Source organism: Colletotrichum scovillei (assembly GCF_011075155.1).
Source record: "Colletotrichum scovillei strain TJNH1 chromosome Unknown Contig00010, whole genome shotgun sequence".
Lineage (NCBI taxonomy): Eukaryota > Fungi > Ascomycota > Sordariomycetes > Glomerellales > Glomerellaceae > Colletotrichum > Colletotrichum scovillei.
In genome coordinates, this window is record NW_023336268.1 from 442,407 (window position 1) to 463,741 (window position 21,335).

A 21,335-nucleotide genomic window follows, 5' to 3' on the forward strand; every position below is an offset into this window, starting at 1 on the left:
CCTTCATGTTGTTTCTATGAGAGTATGTCTTGCCGCGAAATTTCCTTGGTAGTTACCCCGAGCTATCATGCGACCAGGGCGGATGCGACCTGTCTTCATATAATAATGTATCAAGCTACCTCCACGTCAAAGCTCCCCCGCATTGTCTTGTGTGACATTCTGCCTGTAAACAAAGCCACCAGGGTCCTTGTTCCACAATTTGAGGCCCTCATTTCAACACTTTCGTTGGAATGGCGTGGTGCAGCACAGAATGGCCAATGTTGTTGCATGGCGAAGCAAGAATTCTCATGGATTATCATCCACTTACTTAATTGCTTGTTGCTCCAATCTTCTTGAGCTGGACGTTTGTGGAACATTGAATTTACCGCCACACTCTTTGTTTGCTCAATAGTTTCATGTTACAAGCCCTTACCTCTCAACGTTCTGTTTGCTCACCGCCGTTCCCACTTTACCAAGTGGTAAAAGGCGCCCATGTCGGTAGATGAATCCCAGCCGTATCCTAGGTAGGTACTTGGACCTATGATAGCATGTGGCTCACAGGGAAGATATTCCTTCATCAGAGAGCGATATGACAAACTCTCAATCCTCTTGAACATAAGCACCTAGTCTCATTTATTTTCATACTGCAGCATTGTATTCTGATACATGTAAAGCTGAATATTCAGAGAGCTGGTTTCGCCTGTGCGTCAATATCGAAAGCCTTGTATCCCGTAAACAGACTATCAGGATCCCACCGCTTTCGGATCTCCATGAAGCGAGCACGAGCTGAATCCGTCCATACTTTGATCTGTAATCACCTTGATGTCAACAGTGTTGTCGGCTAGGTTCAGTCAGGAGAGAACACATACCTTAGGTGAATGCAAGGAGTTCTTGGATTGGTCAAAATCGGCACTGTAGATCCCACAGGCAACTGCTTCTGCCTTTTTGTACGAGGCTCGCATGGTCTCTCGGACTCGGGGCACAAGGGTAGGGTCCTTCCAGCCACTGAAAGTTGATATATAGTACTGCTGAGGAATACTGAAGACAGCATCTCTCTCGTCTGGTTTGATAGTGTCGCAGATGTATATGCAGCCAAAAGATGACTTCGTTGGCAACTCGCACATAGCGGGCTTGATGGCCTCAATTAACTAAAGTGCAAATTAGCGGTGAAATAGCATCAGATCGCATCTGCCATTTGAAACTTAGTGTGGTTTTCCGTACCTTTGGAAGGGACACCGAGGGATCATTGAGGATACTGTTGATTCCCCATTTCTGGTCCGGTGATTCTGGATTGATCTGTCGCTGGAGCTCAAAAAACTCCTCCCAGCTCGCTTCTGCCGTGGCCTTTTCCTCGGTAAGGCAGCCTTTGATGTTCTCAGGGACTCCGTCCCAGACTTCTAACATTGCAGCAGCCTCGGCCAAAGTATCGGCGTAAGCGCAAACATTGATAGCCATCACCAAAGGCGATGATTCGGGAACAACTTCCCCCGCTTCACTGTTGAACAACTCCGGGTGTAGTACGCAGATGGCCGACTCGGTGACCTTTCGTGGCATAGCGGCATTTCGTTCGAAAGCAAATGTCAGTAAGTTTTCGAACTTATCGCCAACAGTGAATGTTGCAGATCGCCAGAATAGTCGTTTCTTTGGTATAGTTCGGCTCCAGATCCGGGTCACGACTCCGAAGAATGCTTGCCCGCCGCCTCGAGCAGCCCAGAAGAGGTCTGTGTTTTCCGTCCGGCTTGCTATCAACACTCTACCATCCGGAACAACAATCTCCAGTCGAACAATCCATTCTGTAACAGTAGCTCCCCATGCTCTCATGAAGAGACCTTGGCCGCCTGCTAGACAGAAACCTCCTAGTGCTACGTCAGGCGCATGCCCAAAAGGAAAGAATCTGCCCACTGCGTCTGTGGCCTTCCAGGCTTCATAAACGCGGATGCCGGGGCCCACCTCGACCTCCTCAGTCACTTCATCATATTTGACGTGGTGATTAATGTTGCTGACGTCGATAAGGATTCCGTTATCGACTAAGGAGGGTTTGGAAGGGAGGTGTCCTCCGGATCGAATGCCCACTGAGACCTTTAGCTCTCTGGCCCTGCGAAGTGCTTCGACAACGTCCTGAGAGGTCTTTGCCACATGTATCTCAGTCGGATATCTGTCAGTCTCTTCTCTATTAAAGTAGAAATTCCGTGACTCTTCGTATTGTGCGGTTCCACGTCTAAGAGCGACGCCTTCCTCAGGATTGGAAGATGACATGTTGAAAATAATATTGCTCGTGATGCTGCTGTGATCTACGTGTATCGATCGGGCAGGAGACGTAGATCCAAGTCATATCTATGCAATGTGATTCAAAATTAGTCGCTGCTCGAGTTCGAGACTCGTAAATACCCCACATTGAGCCATTGTTGGCGGACAACCTTTGTCAGAATCCAGCGGATGTGGGGGCGGGGATGGTCAACCGCTTGAGCCTACACGTATTCCTACCCCATGGCGCCGCGGGTGCTTATGCCAGGTCATTTTTATTGTCCTTTCATGGGACATTTTGTTAAGAAGAGACTTGTAGTCAAGCATCAGGAGCAGTGCACTAGGGTATGGGTCAAGAGTCCGCAACCTCAAGCTCATCTCACACTTGAATTGTCGAGGTAGGCCTTCCCTAACGGATTGACATGAACATCAACATCGATGTGGTTGAAGGGGGCATGCGACGGAAGTTTGCATTTCTTTGAGATCGAAAGCAATAAAGATAATAGCATAAAATGGTCTCTTATTATCACGCAATCTAATCTATTGCTTATTTCAAAAAGAGAAGGACGAAATGACTCTTTCGATGGTTTCTCTCCGTTGCCGATAGAGGAAATGTTCGTTTCATCTCATCAAGCTTTGACTGAGACGACCCCGAAACGCTCCAGAGAGCACAGCACCGGCCATGTACGAGATGGACAGCTGAGAAGATGATTGGCTCACCTTACTTTAGCTCCGGTCGTCTTGTCTTTTGATCAGATAAAACAACAAATTTGGCTGGAGCGAGCACCCCGTAGATAGCGCTAGCTACGGAATTGGCGGAAGTTTGCTGCGTATCGGCAGCTTGCCACACCCTCCAAGTTCAACACTCTCGGCATGATGTTCTTCGGGTCCCGAGCCAATTTGGAGTTAAGCTTCCTCTATGAGGCAGTCTCGATGCAGGTACGGTGCCTCGGGAGAGAGTCTACATCCCATGGTACGCATATTTTGACACTTTAAAATGCTCAACCTTCCCCGTGACATATTTCAGCATGTTTGCCTCTTTTAGAGCAGTAATTTGGTTCAAGAACTTGCCACGATGCGATGCCCCTGCGCTGTCTCTGCATTCCTGGGGTTGATGTCCCTGGCGGAAAGTAGGAGCTCGTACGTCGCTGACTTGTCCATCTTGGCATTTGCCGGCACCCCGGTTGGGAAAGTTGTGCCTTTCAATGGCCGTAAGTGACTATTCTATCCCTGAATTTTGTGCTGAAGTGTCGTAATTGACAAAAACAGTTGATCTTTACGTCTCAATGCCGCGGAACAAGAGCGAAAAGGGTCCAGATCCAATGCGACAATTTGGAGTTCTCATGCTGCCTGACGTTTTTGGAATCCAGTCGACGGAGAACATGCTGTGAGTAGACTGAGGATGTATAATTCTGCATCAGCCTAGCTTCATACTTCGAGTGATAACTGACCCCCTCGAAGTCTCGCCGACAGCTTTGCCCGCGCTGGCTACATCACCGTTGCCCCAGACTTGATGGACGGCAAGCCAAGAACCGAAGGCTCCATGTCAGGGTTCAACGCGAGCGAGTTTTTCAAGTCACATGGACCTAGCGTGACAGACCCCAAAGTCGAGAAAGCCATCACCTACATGCGAGAGCAAATGGGCGTCCGTCATATTGCCTCAACCGGATATTGTTTCGGTGGGCGATATGTTTTCCGAGCACTCGGGCTGCCCGACAACAAGGGAGTGCAGGTTGGGTTTGCTGCACATCCAAGCGCACTCAGTGACGACGAAATCAAGGCTATCAAAGGACCTGCAAGTTTGGCCGTGGCCGGTAAGCCCAATTGCGGGAATTGAACATTTCCCTCCCTCTTGAATTCGGTGTGTCTTACAAGACTAACTTCCGCGCCGCACAGAGGGGGATACTGGTATGTTGACCAAGAGAAGGGTGGAGATCGAAACGGCCATGGGAACTACTGGTCAACCTTTCACGATGGCACTTTATGGCGGAACACCTCACGGCTTTGCTACGCATCCTGATCTCAACAATCCTGTGCAAAAGGCTGCGAAAGAGGATGCTTTCCTACAAGCTGTTCGCTTCTTCGAGACATGGTTATGAGAACATTGGTTCACTCAAGTAAATATATATGCTTGCATACAGCTATTGGTAAGTACCCATTTGTTTAGGGGTCCTGAGCAGCTAGAGAAAGGGCCTCATTCATCGCCGTGGCATTACTTAATGATTCAATCAACTGGATTGTACTATCATCACTTCGAGTAATTGCGAAACGTGCAAGACAGGAGCCACGTTTTGCAAAAGAAATTAGAGTAACGTTTGTCTATCTTAACCCAGTAACACCATTGTGTTTATGGGACATGTTGAACCAATATCCTGGTACGCAAGTTTCGGTTGTCAGCGGGCTGCATTAGCGTGCATTGGCGGCAAAAGGTGGCTGACGGTGGAGCTGTCCATGTCCTCAAGTTTGGCAGTAGAGATCGTGAGATCTAGTGAGAAGTATCATAGCAATGACGTGACACAGGAGAAGTCTCAATTATTTATAAAAGGTCTCGTCTATCTATAGTGGTTATTTCATCTCATACTCACGTACTTAATGACTGTTGTGTTCGTTTGCTACTCTTTACTTTCCACATCCCTAAGCCCATTGAAGCCATATCTTAAACCCGATACTTTACATTACCGACATGTCTCTCACATTCAGCGAAAAAACCATCATTGTGATTGGCTCTGCATCTGGAATGGGCTTAGCTACCGCAAAGACTCTACTTGATGAAGGTGCCAAGGTTGGGATGTCTGATGTCAACAGCGCTGCTCTTGAAAATGCGGTCAAGGGACTTGACTCAGAGCAACAAGAGAGAGTCTTCTTTAGAGCCTCAGATGTCACAGACCGCTTATCGATCCGCAACTTCCTAAGAGACACAAAGTCGCATTTCGGCAAGGTCGATGGTGTCGCCAACTTTGCCGGTTGCGGTGGCCATGAATTGGGCACCCAGTCGATCTGGGAAACCAGCGATGCCGAATTCGACTTCATCGCCAATCTCAATATCAAGGGGGCGTTTCATGTACTCGCTGAAGCCCTGGTGCCCGATTTCCTATCTCACGGCGGGAGTTTTGTTCACATTGGAAGCATGTTCTCACTCCAAGGCTTCCTGAAAGGTGCGGTATTTGCCGCTTCTAAGCATGCGTCCCTGGGGATGGTTCGCAGTGCCGCTAAAGAAGTCGGCGACAGGGCCAGAGTCAATTGTGTGTTACCGTGAGTTATTCGCACTCTTCCCTTTGGTTGAACGATGCTGATGAAATGGCAGTGGTGCTATTGACACGCCGATGCACCAAGCCAATTTGGCCAGAGTTCCTAAGGACTTTCCTGCCCCAACACTCGTAGGGAAGGCCCAAGAAGTAGCCGATGTGACCGTCTTCATGCTCAGCGACAAGAGCACCTTTGTAAATGGAGCCGCTTGGAGTGTTGACGGGGGTGCCGGTTTGTAATCAAGCCCATGCTCGCAACTCGCAGTTGCACTTGGTCCGTGGTACTTAGGTTGAGGCATTGGTCTTCAAGCAACTCACTCGCAACAGCACGACATTGTTTCCTACTTCAGACCTGAACTCAGTGTAAGCTAAAAAAACGTCATCTCCGTCAAGGCCTTAGCACTTTTATGTTCATAATAAATGAATTTTGACTCTGTTCACTTGATTTTAGATAAATCAATGACTCTCTCCTTTTGTCTTTTGCGAATCCCGGTTTCGTATGTCATAAGATTCTTCTCATTACTGCTACTATTTCAATAGAGCTCCAGTCCGAACTGAGGTAGTGTTCACTTCATTCCTCCGTCCATGGCTGTTGGATGAAGTCGCTCCTTCCGGCCAAAGATGTCATGCCACAAATAGCCACTTAAAGAGTAGCCTCCTTCGCGTCCTCGCCGATCAAGAAGACGGGCTCCTTGTTGCTGTAGTTGGGGACGTCCTGCATGACCTTGGCCGTGTCGGGTGAGGCGAGCGCCTTATGAATGCTCTCAACGCTGTCGAAGGTGAGAATGCCGGCGAAAGCGTACTTGGGCTGCTTTCCGTCGGGGGACGCCGAGTACTTGGTGACCTTCCAGGACTTGACGCCGGCGGACTTCCATGTGGCAGCGGCCATGGGCATGTGGCTCTCGACGTAGTAATCGATGTTGTACTTGGCATCAGCCTCGTTGGGGTAAAGGACAGAGACGGTGGCAGGCATTTTGTCGAGTTTCTTATTTTTTGCTTAGCTGTCTGGAAGAAGATGCGTTTGAGTTGTTGGCGGATGAGGCAATCGAGCTAAGTCTGTTGATAGATATTTTGAATTGAATTGATCTTTGTGACTCAAGCCTAGACCGCCGGGACCCGAAAGGGATAAATACCTCCGCTCATCATCCCCTCACTGACGTAAGACACAACTACGCATTTCCATTGGGGCGGAGACACGGCTTACCAATTCTCCCTTCTGTCGCAGTGTTTTAGGTTTCCACTCCGTGGATTCCGGTGCGAATTGTAGCCCTTGACAGCGTGCCAGGTGGAGCGGATTCGGGCGCTCCGTGCTCCGTCTCTCGAATCTCGACTTGATCTCCCGTGCCTCGGCATGCCTCGGACACACGGAGTTCTGAGCGGGGAAGCTTGTTTTGCTAAACCCCGCTTCTCGATCAGTCGGACTATCATAGTAATCAATGATAGTTGATCGACATGGAGCTTATCGGTATGGCTTCCAGCTAACCACGCTGCCACTTGGTACAGTATTGATTGAAATCCCGGTAGGCGGTCTGATATGGCAATATGTCATGAGCGTCACCTGTACACACGAAGAGGAATGTCACGCCAGGAACTAAAGTAGATATTTTAAGTAAGTGGTTCCAGTTTGATCGTTCGATTTGAATTATCCACAGAATACTAATAATCCGTTAATGGCCCAGCTTAGCTTCAACATCTGAGTACACATGCGGGTGCGTTCTTTTGACGGTTCATCGGCACGTACTCGATTACTGTCCCATTTAATTACTGTGGATGTGCAACAGAAAGATTATCATAGAGAGCTCCGGTCCGGAACACTCGCACTCCAGTGGTTCCCTTAGTACTCTTCGAGACGGTGTGCGTCAGCTTAGGGACGCTCATATTATCAACAAAGACTTTGACTTCCTTGTTGATTACGGTCACCCTTAGGTGGTAGTTTGTTTCCGCCTGGATCGGTGTCTGGACAGATGCTAGTTGAGTCCAACTCTGGTCCATTTGACCTAGAACGACCTCGCCTGATGCGTCAATTGCAGCGTAGAACCCAGTCAAGCTGTCGATTCCTGCTGAAGCGCTCGTTACGCCGAAAACAACTCCCGCATCACCGGAATCTTGAGCATTTGATCCAACATCTGGATCAACGAGGGCGATGTCGATATCAAATACCAAATCCTCGAATCCTGTGTTCTGAAGGGCCTTTCCACTTATGGCCTTTTCCGCCTTAAGCTTCCCATCCTTGACTGAGAAGGACCCTTCAAAAGAAGTCTTCCAGCCAATCAGGTTCCCGTCCTCAAAGTTGTCCTTGACCAGCATCGTAACTGGCTTGATTGTCCCATCCTCATTGAAGTACATCCTATCATAGGCAAGTTGACGATGGTTGCCATCACTGTCGCCCAATGGCCGGCGGTGATAGAAGATGTACCAGATGTCGGTTCCGGGGACGTTGATGACCCCGTTATGGCCAGAACCAGTTGCTACAGCGGTATCCTGCTGTAGTATCTTGGCTTCTCGGTTGAAAGGGCCGATGGGTGAATCCGAAATGGCGTATGAGACTGAATAATCTGGGCCTGTCCAGCCTCCTTCAGACCACATAAGATAGTACTTTCCATTGCGCTTGAACATCAGAGAACCCTCCACATAGTTCTCCGGTGTGATTTCTTTGAATTGCGTGCCATCTGAAAAGCTGCCGATGCTGGTCATATCGCTGTTCAGCTTGGCAACATTGGCATGCGCGTGGCCACCATAGTAGATATACGCCTGACCATCATCATCGATGAAGACATCTTGATCGATGGGCTGTGCCCTATTATGGTACTCGCCAATGAGCGGCTTCCCGATCGCATCTTTGTAAGGGCCCTCGGGCTGGTCTGCTACGGCAACACCAATACCGCCAACCTGCGTTTCTCCCTCTTGGATATCATTGGCTGCAAAGTACAGATAGTACTTTCCGTCGCGTTCAATATGGGCGGGCGCCCACATGGCTCTGTTTGCCCAAGATACCTGGGCTTTGGTGAGGATGTTCGCATGTTTGGTCCAGTGCACTAAGTCGGTCGAAGAGAAGGCATCTAGATAGGTCTGCTCGTCATAGGCGTAGGATGAGGTCGGGAATACCCAATACTGGCCCTTGTAGACGCATGTGTCGGGATCGGCGTACCACCCGTCTACAAAAGGGTTGCCGGCTTCCGAAGTGGTGAAATCTGGGAGTGCTCGCCTCATGGTTGCGGCATATGAACTACTTGAGAAGAGAATGGCTGTCGTGCAGAGTGGTAACTTCATCTTCGGCGAGTCTGCGTGTCAGATGTTGAGATGGTGGCGTCGTTGAGGGGTAGCAGCACTGTGCGTCTGGAACAAAGAATGCCTTTTGGACGTACCAATGCTACCTTGACCTTGAAGTCGCACCCAGTATTATAGAGAGAAAGCTTGCCTTGCTGTGTCGCGTTGCTGCGAGAGGGCATATCGCACGTTTAAGTGACATTTTTGGATTCCCAATGTCCAGCTTACCCAAGTCCCCTAATAACGTGCAGGAGGATTTTAGCGCTCATCTGTAATTCTGCTGCCTGGCGGCCATGACACCCTATGGGAACTTTGGAAGCAATTATTTTTATGCTGATCCACCATGACGATCACTCTCGGGTACTAGACATGGGATTGAATGTGTTCTTCTGACGAATTGGGACCGAGGAACCTTCCACTGAAACGCTGTCTACTCAAGCTACTATTTCAAGCCTCCTGGAGAAGGATTGGCAATTGCAACATTGTTAGAGTAGTCATTGGAAGAAACTTTGGATAATTGCTGTGCAAAGAGGATAACGAGAACTTTTGTACATAAAATGCTTGGAACTACTTTAATCTTCTGGATAGCTCCATAGAACCACTATACCCCGTCTCATCATGTCCTCGTTTGAAAGCACCAGGTGGTATCATTACGTCTCCTCTTTTTGGCTCAAACTTCACGTCACCTACTTTCCACGGCCTCGGGATCTGGTTATACTGACCCGTTCGAGTCTCCGTCAATGGGTCCTTCCACTCTGCTAACTCCAGATCAGATCTTGACCTCCTCAAACCTGGGCTTGCTACGGTAGCTGTCGCAATCGAGGCTGCTCCCAGACGGCGCATCATGGACTCTTCGTCACTAGCGAATCGAGCCGTTGGCGCTTTGTGGTCCCGTACCAATGCCCGCAGTATTGGTATGGTTGCAGCGATAATAGTGACAACACTTTCTGCTGCCCCCCAGATCACCAACTCAACAGTATCGATAATGTCGAAAGCTCCTATCGCAGCAATTGTTCGGATCTTGATGAAAGATACAGCACCGGCGCTGGCGGAAGTATTCGTCAGTCACGTGGACTCCAACTTCCCAAGCGGATTGTTGAAGCACAACTCACAATACGCCCATGCTCATAGCAATTAGAACACCGAATTTCTCTTTTTTGGTCATAGTAAGTCCCCATATAATCTTCCATGGCAAGATGGCCAGTACGATATCCATCCCTCCAGAGTACGATGCCGTGAAGACGTTATAGTTCATCATGATGCTCTTCGGCCAGCAGGTGCCAGGTGTTGAGGCTGTCCTCCAAGTCTTCTCAACCGGCCAACATTGTATCCAGGTGAAGAGTACGTTGACGCCGAGGAATGTGTTGATTGAGATGATGATGAACCATACGAGCAACTTCATCCATCGTTCGGATGATTCTCGTGTAATTCGAAGCAGAGTCAGCGCGAAAGACGTCTTGCTCCAAGCTGCTGCGATGATTGAAAACGACCCAGAAAGGTTGGCATAGAGTAATAGCCATGACCAATTTCCCGGCGTGATATCCCAGTTATGCTTGCCAAAGTCGTACGACACGTCGATAGAGATGAACGATCCCAGAGCTAGCAGAGCGCACTGATTGAGGCATTGTTAGGTACTGACAAATTCGTCATCAGTCGCAATTGAGGTGTCTTACCCACGATGCAACCAGCACATGGTCGTCTAACCACAGTCCTCTTCCACGCGAGAACTTGCAGTATATCCGTAGGCCTATAAATGCACCAGCAATACCAATAAGAGTCCATACTGTGGCGAGCAACCCCGGGCCATAGTCGTCGTGTGGGAGTTCGTCCCAAGGGGTATCGTCCATAACCACGAGATGTGCTCAATCACGACGTGGTGTCGAGAACCATCGCATGCAGAACTCTTCGATGCCGCCCCAGCTGCCAAGGGGCAAGGTGGTATAAAATGGTCCCAAAGATCGAAGAGATCCCCGAACAGGGACCTTGGTTCCGTCTGGAAGGCGATGCATGGCTATAAAAGAACCGGTCAAGTGGCCTTCCCGCCCCTTGCCCTCCGCACATCACCCGAAAAAAGGAGTTCAGCCGGTAGACCAAACGTTACCACGACAGTTTTATGGTTCCAAGGGAGTCGATCCCTTCAAGGGTTGCAATGCGACATCACTCGTGGCCTCACCCGCTGTCGAGCAATTGGAGAAGAAGGGGTGCCCCTGAGTGTCAGACCCGGAAGCGAGATGAAGTAGCAGCGAACAGTATCATCCCCCGCACTCCCGCCCGGCCGAAAAGTCAGAGCACGGACGGATCGGGCTCTCCCGCAGGGTGACAGCCGATGGAACTGGCGGCACGAAAGATGAATCAATTCATCGTGGCGAGCTTCGCATGTATGGCTGTGGATTTCCCACCAAGGCCCTTCGAGGGAGAAGAGCTCTGAAAAGTGCTCCCATACCATCAGATATGTACGCTCGGGCCTGGACAAGGGGCTTACCCATGGTTATGTCTCATCGATCCTCCGGATTACAGCTTGGCATGGCCACGAGTATCACGAACACGACCTCCAAAGTCTGATAAATAAATGAAGTTCACAGACCAGTCTATCCAAGACATAAGGCGTACGAGTCGTCTGACTCGGGAACAATACCCTAGTGATGTTGCCTTACTGCTTAAACTTTGAGGCTTCAAGTTCACCGGAGTGGAGTCTTTCGACACAATGCCCCGACCGATCTCCGGAGGGCAGTTCAGCGAGTGTTTGACCTCCTCCTTTCAACTCACCCTCCCAGAGTTCGTCGAAGTATCCTACCTTAATATGTGAGGTTGCAGTAGTGCAAGAACATTCATGCAGGCCTGATGATGAGATTTACAACTTCCACTCACAAAGATCCGAAGCTGTGATTGACTCAAATGTTGGTGCTCTGCACCATAACCCAGCGTGAAGGGGCCAGATGAAGACCAGATGAGATACACTAATGCACACCGTCAGGCTGCCAGTCGGACTCGGGCTTAATCTCAGTATTTACGACCATTTCCTCACTTCAACAGCAAACAGTTACATATTGCATCAGCGTTTTCACCTCCTGCAAGGCTCTTGCGCCCATTCACAGTCAGGTTCGTTCAGCCCTTCCGCCTGTGCCTATGGACCCTTGGCAATATTGAGCAGACCGAAGCGCGACCCTCTCCAGCGGGCATGCCGCCTGCGTGAGTTTATTTCCGGTTCTAGACCACCAGAGAGAACCGCAAATAGCAACTTGGCCCGGACATCCCAGGAAAGCCACTCCTCGGTCGGCTGGGTGTTGGTCTCGATCACTTCCATGATTTCGGAGAGATTCCCCCTTCAGCCCGGAAGAGGGCTTCCGTGCTCGCGCCTGAACTGAGTTGGAGGCGGTTCCCAATTCCAGCACACCAAGTCGCTGAAATAGGAAGCAGCACCTCATGGGTTGTCTGAGAAGTGTTCAATCTATTCCGCCATCGTCTGCTTTCGTGTCCAATCATCCGGGGAGAAAAAGACAGCCAATTCCGGTCGACAGTGATCCCGCGTCACAACGAATCACTCACAATAACTCGATCAAATCCTTTGTCTGCCTCTCTGGAAGCCCCTGCACAACTTGGAGTATCCTACCCGCACGATCGCTATCATAGATAGACGCGGTCAAGCCTCTGAACTTCTTCTCAACTCGCTCGTGCGAAAAGGGATGCTCATCCTCTCCCAGGGGATAAACCATCGCTTCTTCGATATCGCCTACGCCACCTATGCCTGAAAATGTCATTTGCACCTCGAATTCCTTCTCAAGTTTGTCGTTGATTTCGACCTTAATCCTATCGCACAGCTGTGCAACTTGCTTGCTCTCCATCTTGTCGGTATCGTATGCACCCCAGCCGATGTCGCTACCGAACAGCCACGCAACAGCGACTTGGTAGTAAATGCTGAACTGAGCATCGACGATGGTTTTGGGGTGCTTCTTGTTAGGGCTGGGCTCGCCAACGATGCCATATCCAGCTCGAGTCAACCCTACGACTATTCTGTCCGGCAGTTTCTGTGAGTCGGACTTTGCGGCAAGTCTTGCTGTGATTTCAATGGCGGTATGAGTAAACCGACATGCGGGAAACGGCTTCAGTGCTGTCGCTGGGTAAATCCATTCCGTCCCAAGGCTTTCGGTCAACCCAACAGCGTTGACGTTTGCAGAATGAGCTTGCAAGAAGCCCCATTTGCCCTCAACGATGTGAGAGGCCCCAGTCACGCCAGCCTCCGCGAGAGCAACACAGAGGAAGGCATCATGGGCAGCGAAGCCAGGATGTAATTGCTTGTTCCAAGATCCATTGTCGAGAAACTGCATCGAACCAGCGGTCTTTGAGCCCGCTAGGCCGAACGCATTGTAGACTTGTGCAGACGTCAGGCCCTTGATCTTGCTAATGGCGGCAACCGCTCCGAAGATACCGGCCGTGCTGGTGTTGTGGAAGCCCCGAGGGTATCCACCATTTGACAAGGCACGACCGAGACGAGAAGCGACCTCGTACCCAACGGATAACGCCGTGAGCAGTAAGGTTCCAGGAGCATTTGACACCTCGGCCTGCGCTAAGGCAGCGGGGATCACACTCGCGCCAGTGTGAATGATACCAATAGCGAGCGTATCATCGTAGTCGAAAGAATGCGCAAACGCCCCGTTCAGCAAAGCTGCGATTTGGGTAGGATAAGTTTTCTCTTTGCCGTAGACTTTACTCTTTCCAATGGAGCCCATGGCGAAAGCCTCGACGCCCTTGATGATGTGCTCACTCGACTCCGAATGGGCACCTCCGCCGGCCCCAACTCCGATATGATCAATGACGAGATCGAAGAGTTTTGCGAGGGCCTGGTCTGGGATATCCTCGAACTGAGTCTGGACTATGAAGTCGCAAAATCTCTCTGTCGCATTTTCCGCGCCTGGAAAGCAGTGTTCCTATACAATGTTAATCTTGTGTGGCATGAATAAACGGGACCTACTCGCATAGGTACTTACGTTGTGATTTTGTGCCATTTTATGTTCTTGTACGTGTTAAGAAGAAACATGCGATTTACGTCGAATCTGTTTGTAGTCGGGTAAGATGTTATTACCATGAACTCGCCTCAACTTCCAGCTATACAGACATGTAGATACGAGGCCGCCTACATGTACTTATGAAGAGTGTCCTCATCACATAGCCGATCGGTTCACGGCTATGCCGGGGCTAGGACGGTATTCAAGCTCAAAATGCGGGGGAGGGGCCGAGCGGATGCATACACCCGGTGCTCCATCATTTAACTCTCGTCCTGTGGACCAGCGCAGGCAACACGTCGGTTACCTTAATTGGTACCTAATGCAGAGAACCTAATGTCTAGTATCGTTATTCATGGTCGGTTTCCTTGAAAATTCTATTTGTTCACTTGTGTAAATGGAACTAATCGATCTCTCTGTTACTTTCTAGTATTCGTTGAGCTTGAAGCTAATGTTCTCGTCAGAAATTTGCAAATGTTATACTAATATGTTGGTGCTGACATGAATCAAGATAGATTACAAGCTTAAGCCGAACGCATGTAGCAGAGTTGCAAGCAGAACGTAGAGACGTATCAATTGCTACGATGAATTACTACTCTTGACTCTGAAGCGCTGAGCCGGGCAGTAGAGATACAGAAAGGCCCGTCTTAGTTGGGCCCATTTTGGGACCCTATTTCCATCTAAAAGGCACCCTGGGAATTCCCCAAATTTTAAACCGACTCCTGTTTACCATGATGATGAGCAACACCAAGCTGGCCTGACAATACGAGTTTGGCCCGGGAACTCGCTTCTGAAAGTCTCATGTGAGGCGTCCGCGGACAAGAGGTGCTGGTACGCGTACTTCAATAGGTTTTTAGATATGGCAATTCAGGCTTTGCTTCTACGTTTAAGTGTTCCTATCATTCTTAAATGGTCAGAGTCTTTGTTGCAGATCTAGGGCCACCTGGGCCTGGCAAGCATACCAGAGTATGTGTACATCTGCTTCTAGTCTCCTTTTTTTTTGTGTCAATACTAAATTCGAAATTATCTAGTCAGCTTCTTCCGGACTTGAGAGCAAGAGGTATGACAGAATTGAAAAGTCTTGAACTGTTTGCAACACATCTCCGCTCGTATAAGCAGGCCAGAGACCAGCCTTTTCAAAAACAAAGGCCTCACGTTACCATACTGTTGCCAGTTCTCCTAATCAGTTACTGGATCTCGGTCCAAAGTAATGAATAATCTGAGCGCTTGGTGAGGACTGGTAAATAGTCCCAGGTCTGTAAATACTTCAGTGAGCATCGATCAAAGCCGACATTGCCTTGGCCAAAAGTTAAGACAACTACTTACTTAGATGCCCAGATCAACATTTTCAACTTTCTCTGTCCAGCTTTTTGTGACTTATTCGTATTAGATCTCCCAAGCTCTGATAGGTGGGTTTTATTTGGCTCCAGGTGGGAGATGTAGGAGGGCTAACGTCCTGCAGGAGGGTTGATCTCCTGTCAGATGTGTAAGCTGACAGACAAGCTGTACAATCTGGGCAAACTTTGACATGCGTGGTAGAGCAACTCGTGTGGCCTGCCAAGCCCTGTGGCTTTGGGGCGAGCCTGATCCCTTCAACAATCAGCACTAGAGCAATCTCGGTCGCATTGCCTCATGATTCGACGCTGGGATTGGGATCCTTTTGTTCGCTTTAATCTGCGACTGCACATCCGCGCCGAACAAAGCCATGGCCAACAATCGACAACTTCGATCGTTGAATTCACTCAATGAAGTCACTTCAAATACCAAAAACTTGAGCGGGCGATTTCCCGACACAGCATCGTTCGGTTGCCCGGAGATGGGTCGACCCGAAAATGCAAGTAGAGCGTGTCATCCCGCCCTCTCCCGCACCACATAGTAAGCTGCGTACCCCCTCCTCGGCCACAGCCGACCGCTTCATCGTAAAAGTTCTGCACTTCGTCCGTCTGTTGGTGTGGTCTCTGGCCGGTCAGCTCTGCACGGTGAGTGGGCCAGGCATCCAATTCGACCGGGATCCTGCATTCTGCTTCCAACAGTTCGTCTGACTGGCGCAGATTGGACGGGGTTCAATTGCTGAACATTCTCGGTTGGCCTTCCTATTTCAGATAGCTTGGGGGCTGCGTTGGCTGCATGTTGGTGTTAAACATCACAGTGCAGGCATATCGTATGCGCGTGAGACTGAGCCCCCCTCCCTTTGTCCTGGATTCTGCCAGTCAGACGCCGGGGAGGCTTGAGATGAGGAGGAAAAGGTTGCACAGCAAATGCATCTATTATGTTACACGCGGGTAGGGCCTGTCTTCATAGAGCTGAGAAGTCCCCCTCAATCTGCGGGAGCCTTTTCTTTTCCCTTCCCCTGGGGGTTTCGGTTCTGCTTCTTCCGACTTTCTTCTCATTTCACAACACCCGACCAATGCCGCTTGCGACTCGATATTGAGCGACTCGGATTCCGCCCACTAACGTTTTCGCAATGTTGGCCTCAATGCTAGGAGTGGTCTTGAGCCTCTCGCTTTACTCTTTCGGTGTATTGTCACAAGAAGCGTCGTGTTACGCACCGGACGGCACCCTCGCGGATAACGAAACGTACGTTCCGTGCAACAAACTCGGTATCAACCAGGCTGGAGTCTTCTCAAGCTGTTGTGCTCTCGACGGCCCTCCGGATCAACGAGATATCTGCTCCTCTTCTGGTCTCTGTATCAACCGTCAACAGCAGCCTCAACGCGGTTTCTGCACCGACAAGACGTGGAAGAGCAAGGCTTGCAACCATGTCTGCACTGATATTCAGGTACGTTATGAACTATCGGCGTTATCTACTGCCATAAGAAACATAGAGTAACGGCTGATCTTGTGTCTCAGACCGGCGGAAACCCGAGTAACATCAGCTTCATGACCGCATGTAACGATGGCACAGCCAAGTACTGCTGTGGTCAATCAAACACCACGTGCTGTGGTACCAGTGAAGCGTTCACCATCGCAACTCAGGAGGCTGTATGTACAGCGAACACGACGAACACCGATGGAACTACAGATAATGGATCCGCATTCAAAGGCGCCACCATTGGGCTTGCTGTCGTCACCGGTGTTTGCCTCTTGGCCGGCTTGGTGTCAACTTTTTGGCTCTGGAATCAAAACAAAAAGCTAAAGCAAGAATTGGCCGAGAAAGCGGAAGCCCCAAGTCAACCGATGGAACCGCAATACACCGGCGCGACGAGTTCATATGCAGCAACTTCACCACCAACAGGGTACAAGCCTCCGTACAGTACATCACCGCCACCAACCATGTCGCCAGGCTCAGAGTATCACCAAAGCAACATTCATCGATACTCGGAACTGGATGCGTCAGCAGCTGTGGCGAGGAGCGAAATGGGGTCGCCTTCGCCATATGACCAGCAACATCATCAGCAGGGACGGGACTCGCCGGCTCCTAGTCACCAACACGGACATGGACATCGGCATGATAGTTACGGCAGTCCTATGCACTCGCCAAACCTGCCTCAGTCATAAGCAGTACGATAATAGGGGGAATGGTATAAAGTCGGAGTTGAGCTGGCGTTGATCTTTGCCACATTTCACGTCTGGGCCAGACGGGACGTGTTTTCTCGGAAGCTAGTTAAATAAAGTAGATATCGAGTCACGTGGATTACTCGTCAGTTTCATTATCTCTGTCGATCGTGTCGGTCGACTTATTTCAGTTCCTGGTATTATGATTACTTAGTAGTTGACGGTCGAACTTCGACTAGTCATCGTGGTTACATTTACGCTTTAGCGAGCATCCGAGGTCTCCAGACAGCCGAGGCAAGCTTCCCCCTCGACTCTCACCAACCCGCAGTCGGAGCACAGGTGACGCCTCTGCCACTCATTCACTATCTCGGGCTCGCCAGCCGCAAGCGTGCAACAATGGCGACACCGGCGCTGCCAGAAACGATTCGGCTCCTCCTCTGTGAACTGTAGTGTCCTGCCAAGGAATTTGGAAGTAGGCTTGACCTTGAAACAGCTGTAGCAAGGGTACGGGTATTCCTTCTCAAGCGTCTCTGCCAACTCTTGGCTGGGACTTTCATCTAGGTTTTTGAGCATCTCTCTGTAAACCAACTCAATCAGAGGCGCTTCTTTCGTGGCGACAAAGGCAAAGCGTTTGTGGATAGCTACCCAACCAAGCTTGACTTGATGCATCATCGAGCAACTAGCCATGCGTAGGTGGATGGTATCGAGACAATCCAAGTGGCCAATGAGTCGTCTGAGAATTCCCTCAGAAAGACGTTCCAAAGGTGAGAAGTCCTTGTCCTTGTGGCATTGTCTATTGACGACAATGCCTGATACGCGATCACCCCGACACCTATTGAACTCTGTACCAAGAAATCCACAACCATGACAAGGGAAGTACGAGACTCCATCCTTTTTGACGGGTTGCAGGTCCGCATAGTAGTTGTTCTCGATGGCGCAAGTCCAACAGTGGCGCAATTTTCGGAACGTTTGCGTGTATGCCCGCTTCTGTCTGGATTTCTTCGTATTTGTGTGGCTATCCCCGAAGTAGGACCTCGGGAAAACTTTCAGGCATTTGTAGCAAGCCCAAAATTCAGTTCGATTGTCTTGGTCGACTTTTTGGATTGCTTGCAGTCGTTCGGATGCGGGAACCGCATATTCTATCTTTGGACCAAGTGCCTTGTAGAAATGCCAGTTGGTGCATGCTAGTAGAGTTGCGGTAGGATAGTCGCAGAAGCGGAGCACTTCGAACTGAAGGTCGTAAGGGAGCTTTCCGAAAGGAAATGTCTGGACTGGCGGGTCTGTCGAGTGACTTTGTTCTTCTTTGAGCTTTGCCGCTTCGAGGTGATCCATCTTTGCTTCAGGTTGCCCCGGTCCGTTCTTGGGTTCTTGAGAATGGGTAGTTGACGCCATGACTAGAACTTGTCAGGATGCCTGACATTTTATATATTCGCATAGACGTTCGATTTTACTAAATGTTTGGTAGCAAAAGTGGCAGTGCGGCTGGTGCCTGGAATCGAAGTATGCTCAGTATGGAGGTGGTAAGTAAGCAGCAATCAAGCACCAGAGGGTGCCGGGCAGGGTGGTTGAAGGAATCACGACTGATCCAAGGTGACTTAGGGAGTTACATGGTAGTTTCGTGCATGAAAGACTTTCTCACATGGACTTGTCTTAAATACCGATTTCAATTTAGTCTTCTTTTTGAAGATGACACATTCGGCTGGAGCTCTCGGCATACTATTAGACTCTTGGAGTGAGTCATCCGGTGAGCACCTCTGTGTCCCTTTTTTGACCAACGATCCGCATAATAATACACGGCATTCCCAAATCGGCCACTATGGGGTTTTGTTTTGCAATCCCTGTGTACTTCAGGTTTACTTTAGCAAAAGCCTACCAGTCCTAGGCGTAGAATTCAGCTTCTCAGATTAAATAGGATCGTACATCACGAAGTAGTACTCTTGGGATCAACATATGTGAAGTATATGTACCTATTGGCTTCAAAGATATGTACACGAATCCTCTACTGTCTCAATGGAATGCTGTCCTGAGCAATCCCCTCCACGTTTCATCCTTCCTCCTTCACGGCTGCATGAAGACCCTCGTCTAGACGCACTGGCTGTAGTAGTCGTTCTGCTTCTGGCAGGTGAGGCCGGACTGGCACGTAGTAGAGCCGGTGAATCCGTTGCCACCGCACTGAGCCCAGCGAGCGGCACCGCCGGTGGCAGCAGCCGCAGGGGCGCTGGAAGCGGCCTCGGCAGTAGCACCACCACCGCACTTGCTCTTCACAACAGTGCTGAGGGTGGTAGCAGGCGCAGGAGTCGCAGGAGGGACGCTGGCCTTGGGGGTGGTGACTGGCACAGCGGGGGCAGAGCTCTCAGGGACGGAAGGCTCAGCAGCAGGGACTGAGGGCTCGGCGGCAGCAGACTCGGAGGTAGGGGCGGCTGCGGCAGCGGAAGTGGTGACGGCAGCAGCGGCGCTGGTAGCAACTGCGGGAGCAGAGGTGGCAGGAGCAGCACCGCCCTTGCCGGCGGCGGCGAGAAGGCTGGAGATGCTGGTGTAGGCAGGCTTAGGCTTCAGATCCTTGTCCCAGGGAAGGGCCTCGCCGGTGCCGGGGAAGACCGAGGGAATCCAAGAGTACTTGTCGGTGTAGTCCCAGATGGTGACGCCAACACACTCGGCGATATCCAAGCAGGCGCCGACAACGCTGACATAGTCGGTGGCTTGCTGTTCCTGGGCAGCAGTGTCGGCGGGGATGGCCTTGTGACGGATGTCGAGCTCGGTATAGGCGACCTCGGTGACACCAGCGTCGACGTAGGACTGGAGGACGGCGCTCAGGGCAGAGCGGGAACCAGCGCTACCGACAATGAGATGAGCCTGGAGGCCGAGACCGTCAATGCGGGCACCAGAGTCCTTGATGTTCTTGATGATGTTGAGGACCTCCTTCTGCTTGTTACCTGCCAGCTCGATGTTGTAGTCGTTGTAGTAAAGCTTCGCGTCCGCATCGGCGGCGGCAGCGGCCTTGAAGGCGATGGGGATGAAGTCTGTTCCGAGAACCTTGTAGAAGACACTGTCGCGGTAGGTACCGTCCTCGTTAAGAGCTTCGTTAACAACGTCCCACGCGTAGCACTGGCCCTTGTAGTGGCCAGCGACGTTGGAGATGTGAGTATCGATGATGGAGGTCAGCTGCTCCTTGGTCCAGGTGCCGGAAGACACCCAGGTAGGGAGCTGAGAGTGCCAGACGAGGGTGTGGCAGCGGAGAAGCTTGCTGTTCGTCTTGGCGAAGTCGGCGATCTCGTCGCCAGAGGTGTAGCTGAAGACTCCCTGGCTCTTCTCGGTGAATTGCCACTTCTGGCCGTTACCAGGGGTGATCTGGCCGAACATCTTTGCATCCTTCAGGATCTCGACGTAGGCCGTGTCGGTGAGCTCAGAGTTATCCGTGGCCGTGCCAAAGTACTTCTTGCCGGCCGCAACGGCGAGCTCGTGCAGGTTGGCGCTGACGCCGGAGGCGAGCAGACCGGCTGCTGTGATGGTTGAGAAACGCATGTTGGCGAGGATGTTGGAAATGAGAGACTTGTAGAGAGAGACTTGTAAAAAGAACGTGGAAAGTTACGTCAAGGTAACAAGAAAAGAATGGAAGTGAATGGCAAAAGACGACGGAAGAGAATTCAAAGCTAGGCCATTGCACATACTGGCGGGAATCGAGTCGTTTATCAATGTTCGTTCTCTTGACCCTTTCCATACGCCCCTCTTCGCTTCCATCCCGCCCCAATCTACCTAATGCTGGAGGCTTGAACCATAGTAGCCGACGATCCGGGAGTCTCCATCCCCTGCAACGGAGAATCAGCGTATTGGCTAGAAGACTTCGCTTCCCTCGGCCGAAAGATGAAAGGGGTTCAGAACTGTAGGGCCAGGAGAGGATCTCCCGCTGTGTTCTGGGGATCCCACCGGTCGCATCAGGGATAGTGCTGGGGCGCGGGTGCAAAAGAGTTGAACATGGGCCGTCCTGTGGCCTCGTGGCCTTCACCTGAAGGCGACAGAAAGCTTTCCACTCATGAGCAGGACAGAAACAGGCCAAACGGAACCAGCTCATGCATGTCACATTGTGCCATCCGAACAAAAGCGGTTA

The 21,335-nt window shown here is 50.6% G+C and overlaps 9 protein-coding genes across 9 annotated transcripts; 3 read left to right on the forward strand and 6 right to left on the reverse strand.

The window, feature by feature from the left end:
• Nucleotides 1-661: 661 nt before the first annotated feature.
• On the reverse strand, nucleotides 662-2,235 carry HER10_EVM0002378 (uncharacterized protein; the record flags this gene model as incomplete). The annotated part of the gene is made up of 3 exons (XM_035472093.1): nucleotides 662-787; nucleotides 849-1,127; nucleotides 1,201-2,235. The coding sequence occupies 3 exons, from the start codon at nucleotides 2,233-2,235 to the stop codon at nucleotides 662-664; spliced, it is 1,440 nt and encodes a 479-aa protein (XP_035327683.1).
• Nucleotides 2,236-3,298: 1,063 nt separating this feature from the next.
• On the forward strand, nucleotides 3,299-4,322 carry HER10_EVM0006389 (short-chain dehydrogenase/reductase family Oxidoreductase; the record flags this gene model as incomplete). The annotated part of the gene is made up of 4 exons (XM_035475975.1): nucleotides 3,299-3,434; nucleotides 3,493-3,610; nucleotides 3,685-4,037; nucleotides 4,120-4,322. The coding sequence occupies 4 exons, from the start codon at nucleotides 3,299-3,301 to the stop codon at nucleotides 4,320-4,322; spliced, it is 810 nt and encodes a 269-aa protein (XP_035328088.1).
• A 584-nt stretch (nucleotides 4,323-4,906) lies between these two features.
• HER10_EVM0008231 (short-chain dehydrogenase/reductase family Oxidoreductase) lies at nucleotides 4,907-5,708 on the forward strand (the record flags this gene model as incomplete). The annotated part of the gene is made up of 2 exons (XM_035477762.1): nucleotides 4,907-5,475; nucleotides 5,528-5,708. 2 exons carry the CDS (start codon nucleotides 4,907-4,909, stop codon nucleotides 5,706-5,708), a joined length of 750 nt encoding a protein of 249 aa, XP_035328243.1.
• Nucleotides 5,709-5,924: 216 nt separating this feature from the next.
• On the reverse strand, nucleotides 5,925-6,550 carry HER10_EVM0009647 (uncharacterized protein). Its single transcript, XM_035479129.1, has one exon. It carries the CDS (start codon nucleotides 6,439-6,441, stop codon nucleotides 6,112-6,114), a length of 330 nt encoding a protein of 109 aa, XP_035328361.1. The 5' UTR covers nucleotides 6,442-6,550; the 3' UTR covers nucleotides 5,925-6,111.
• A 679-nt stretch (nucleotides 6,551-7,229) lies between these two features.
• On the reverse strand, nucleotides 7,230-8,738 carry HER10_EVM0005124 (endo-1,4-beta-xylanase D precursor; the record flags this gene model as incomplete). Its single annotated transcript, XM_035474748.1, has 1 exon — nucleotides 7,230-8,738. One exon carries the CDS (start codon nucleotides 8,736-8,738, stop codon nucleotides 7,230-7,232), a length of 1,509 nt encoding a protein of 502 aa, XP_035327960.1.
• A 569-nt stretch (nucleotides 8,739-9,307) lies between these two features.
• Nucleotides 9,308-10,582, reverse strand: HER10_EVM0000517 (uncharacterized protein; the record flags this gene model as incomplete). The annotated part of the gene is made up of 5 exons (XM_035470295.1): nucleotides 9,308-9,358; nucleotides 9,390-9,704; nucleotides 9,741-9,780; nucleotides 9,848-10,347; nucleotides 10,409-10,582. 5 exons carry the CDS (start codon nucleotides 10,580-10,582, stop codon nucleotides 9,308-9,310), a joined length of 1,080 nt encoding a protein of 359 aa, XP_035327520.1.
• A 1,695-nt stretch (nucleotides 10,583-12,277) lies between these two features.
• On the reverse strand, nucleotides 12,278-13,687 carry HER10_EVM0001802 (uncharacterized protein; the record flags this gene model as incomplete). Its single annotated transcript, XM_035471537.1, has 3 exons — nucleotides 12,278-13,129; nucleotides 13,235-13,624; nucleotides 13,667-13,687. 3 exons carry the CDS (start codon nucleotides 13,685-13,687, stop codon nucleotides 12,278-12,280), a joined length of 1,263 nt encoding a protein of 420 aa, XP_035327636.1.
• Nucleotides 13,688-16,085: 2,398 nt separating this feature from the next.
• On the forward strand, nucleotides 16,086-17,368 carry HER10_EVM0006135 (uncharacterized protein). Its single transcript, XM_035475729.1, has 2 exons — nucleotides 16,086-16,514; nucleotides 16,586-17,368. Exons 1-2 carry the CDS (start codon nucleotides 16,200-16,202, stop codon nucleotides 17,231-17,233), a joined length of 963 nt encoding a protein of 320 aa, XP_035328059.1. The 5' UTR covers nucleotides 16,086-16,199; the 3' UTR covers nucleotides 17,234-17,368.
• A 1,805-nt stretch (nucleotides 17,369-19,173) lies between these two features.
• On the reverse strand, nucleotides 19,174-21,213 carry HER10_EVM0002349 (glycosyl hydrolase family 10). Its single transcript, XM_035472064.1, has one exon. The coding sequence runs from the start codon at nucleotides 20,750-20,752 to the stop codon at nucleotides 19,313-19,315; it is 1,440 nt and encodes a 479-aa protein (XP_035327677.1). The 5' UTR covers nucleotides 20,753-21,213; the 3' UTR covers nucleotides 19,174-19,312.
• Nucleotides 21,214-21,335: the final 122 nt, after the last annotated feature.

Excerpts from the sequence above, each read along its gene's own strand:
- HER10_EVM0009647 (XM_035479129.1), bottom strand. The coding sequence starts at position 6,441 with ATGCCTGCCACCGTCTCTGTCCTTTACCCCAACGAGGCTGATGCCAAG.
- HER10_EVM0006135 (XM_035475729.1), top strand. The coding sequence starts at position 16,200 with ATGTTGGCCTCAATGCTAGGAGTGGTCTTGAGCCTCTCGCTTTACTCT. Across the intron at positions 16,515-16,585 it reads ATGTCTGCACTGATATTCAG|ACCGGCGGAAACCCGAGTAA; the intron begins GTACGTTATGAA and ends CTTGTGTCTCAG.
- HER10_EVM0002349 (XM_035472064.1), bottom strand. The coding sequence starts at position 20,752 with ATGCGTTTCTCAACCATCACAGCAGCCGGTCTGCTCGCCTCCGGCGTC.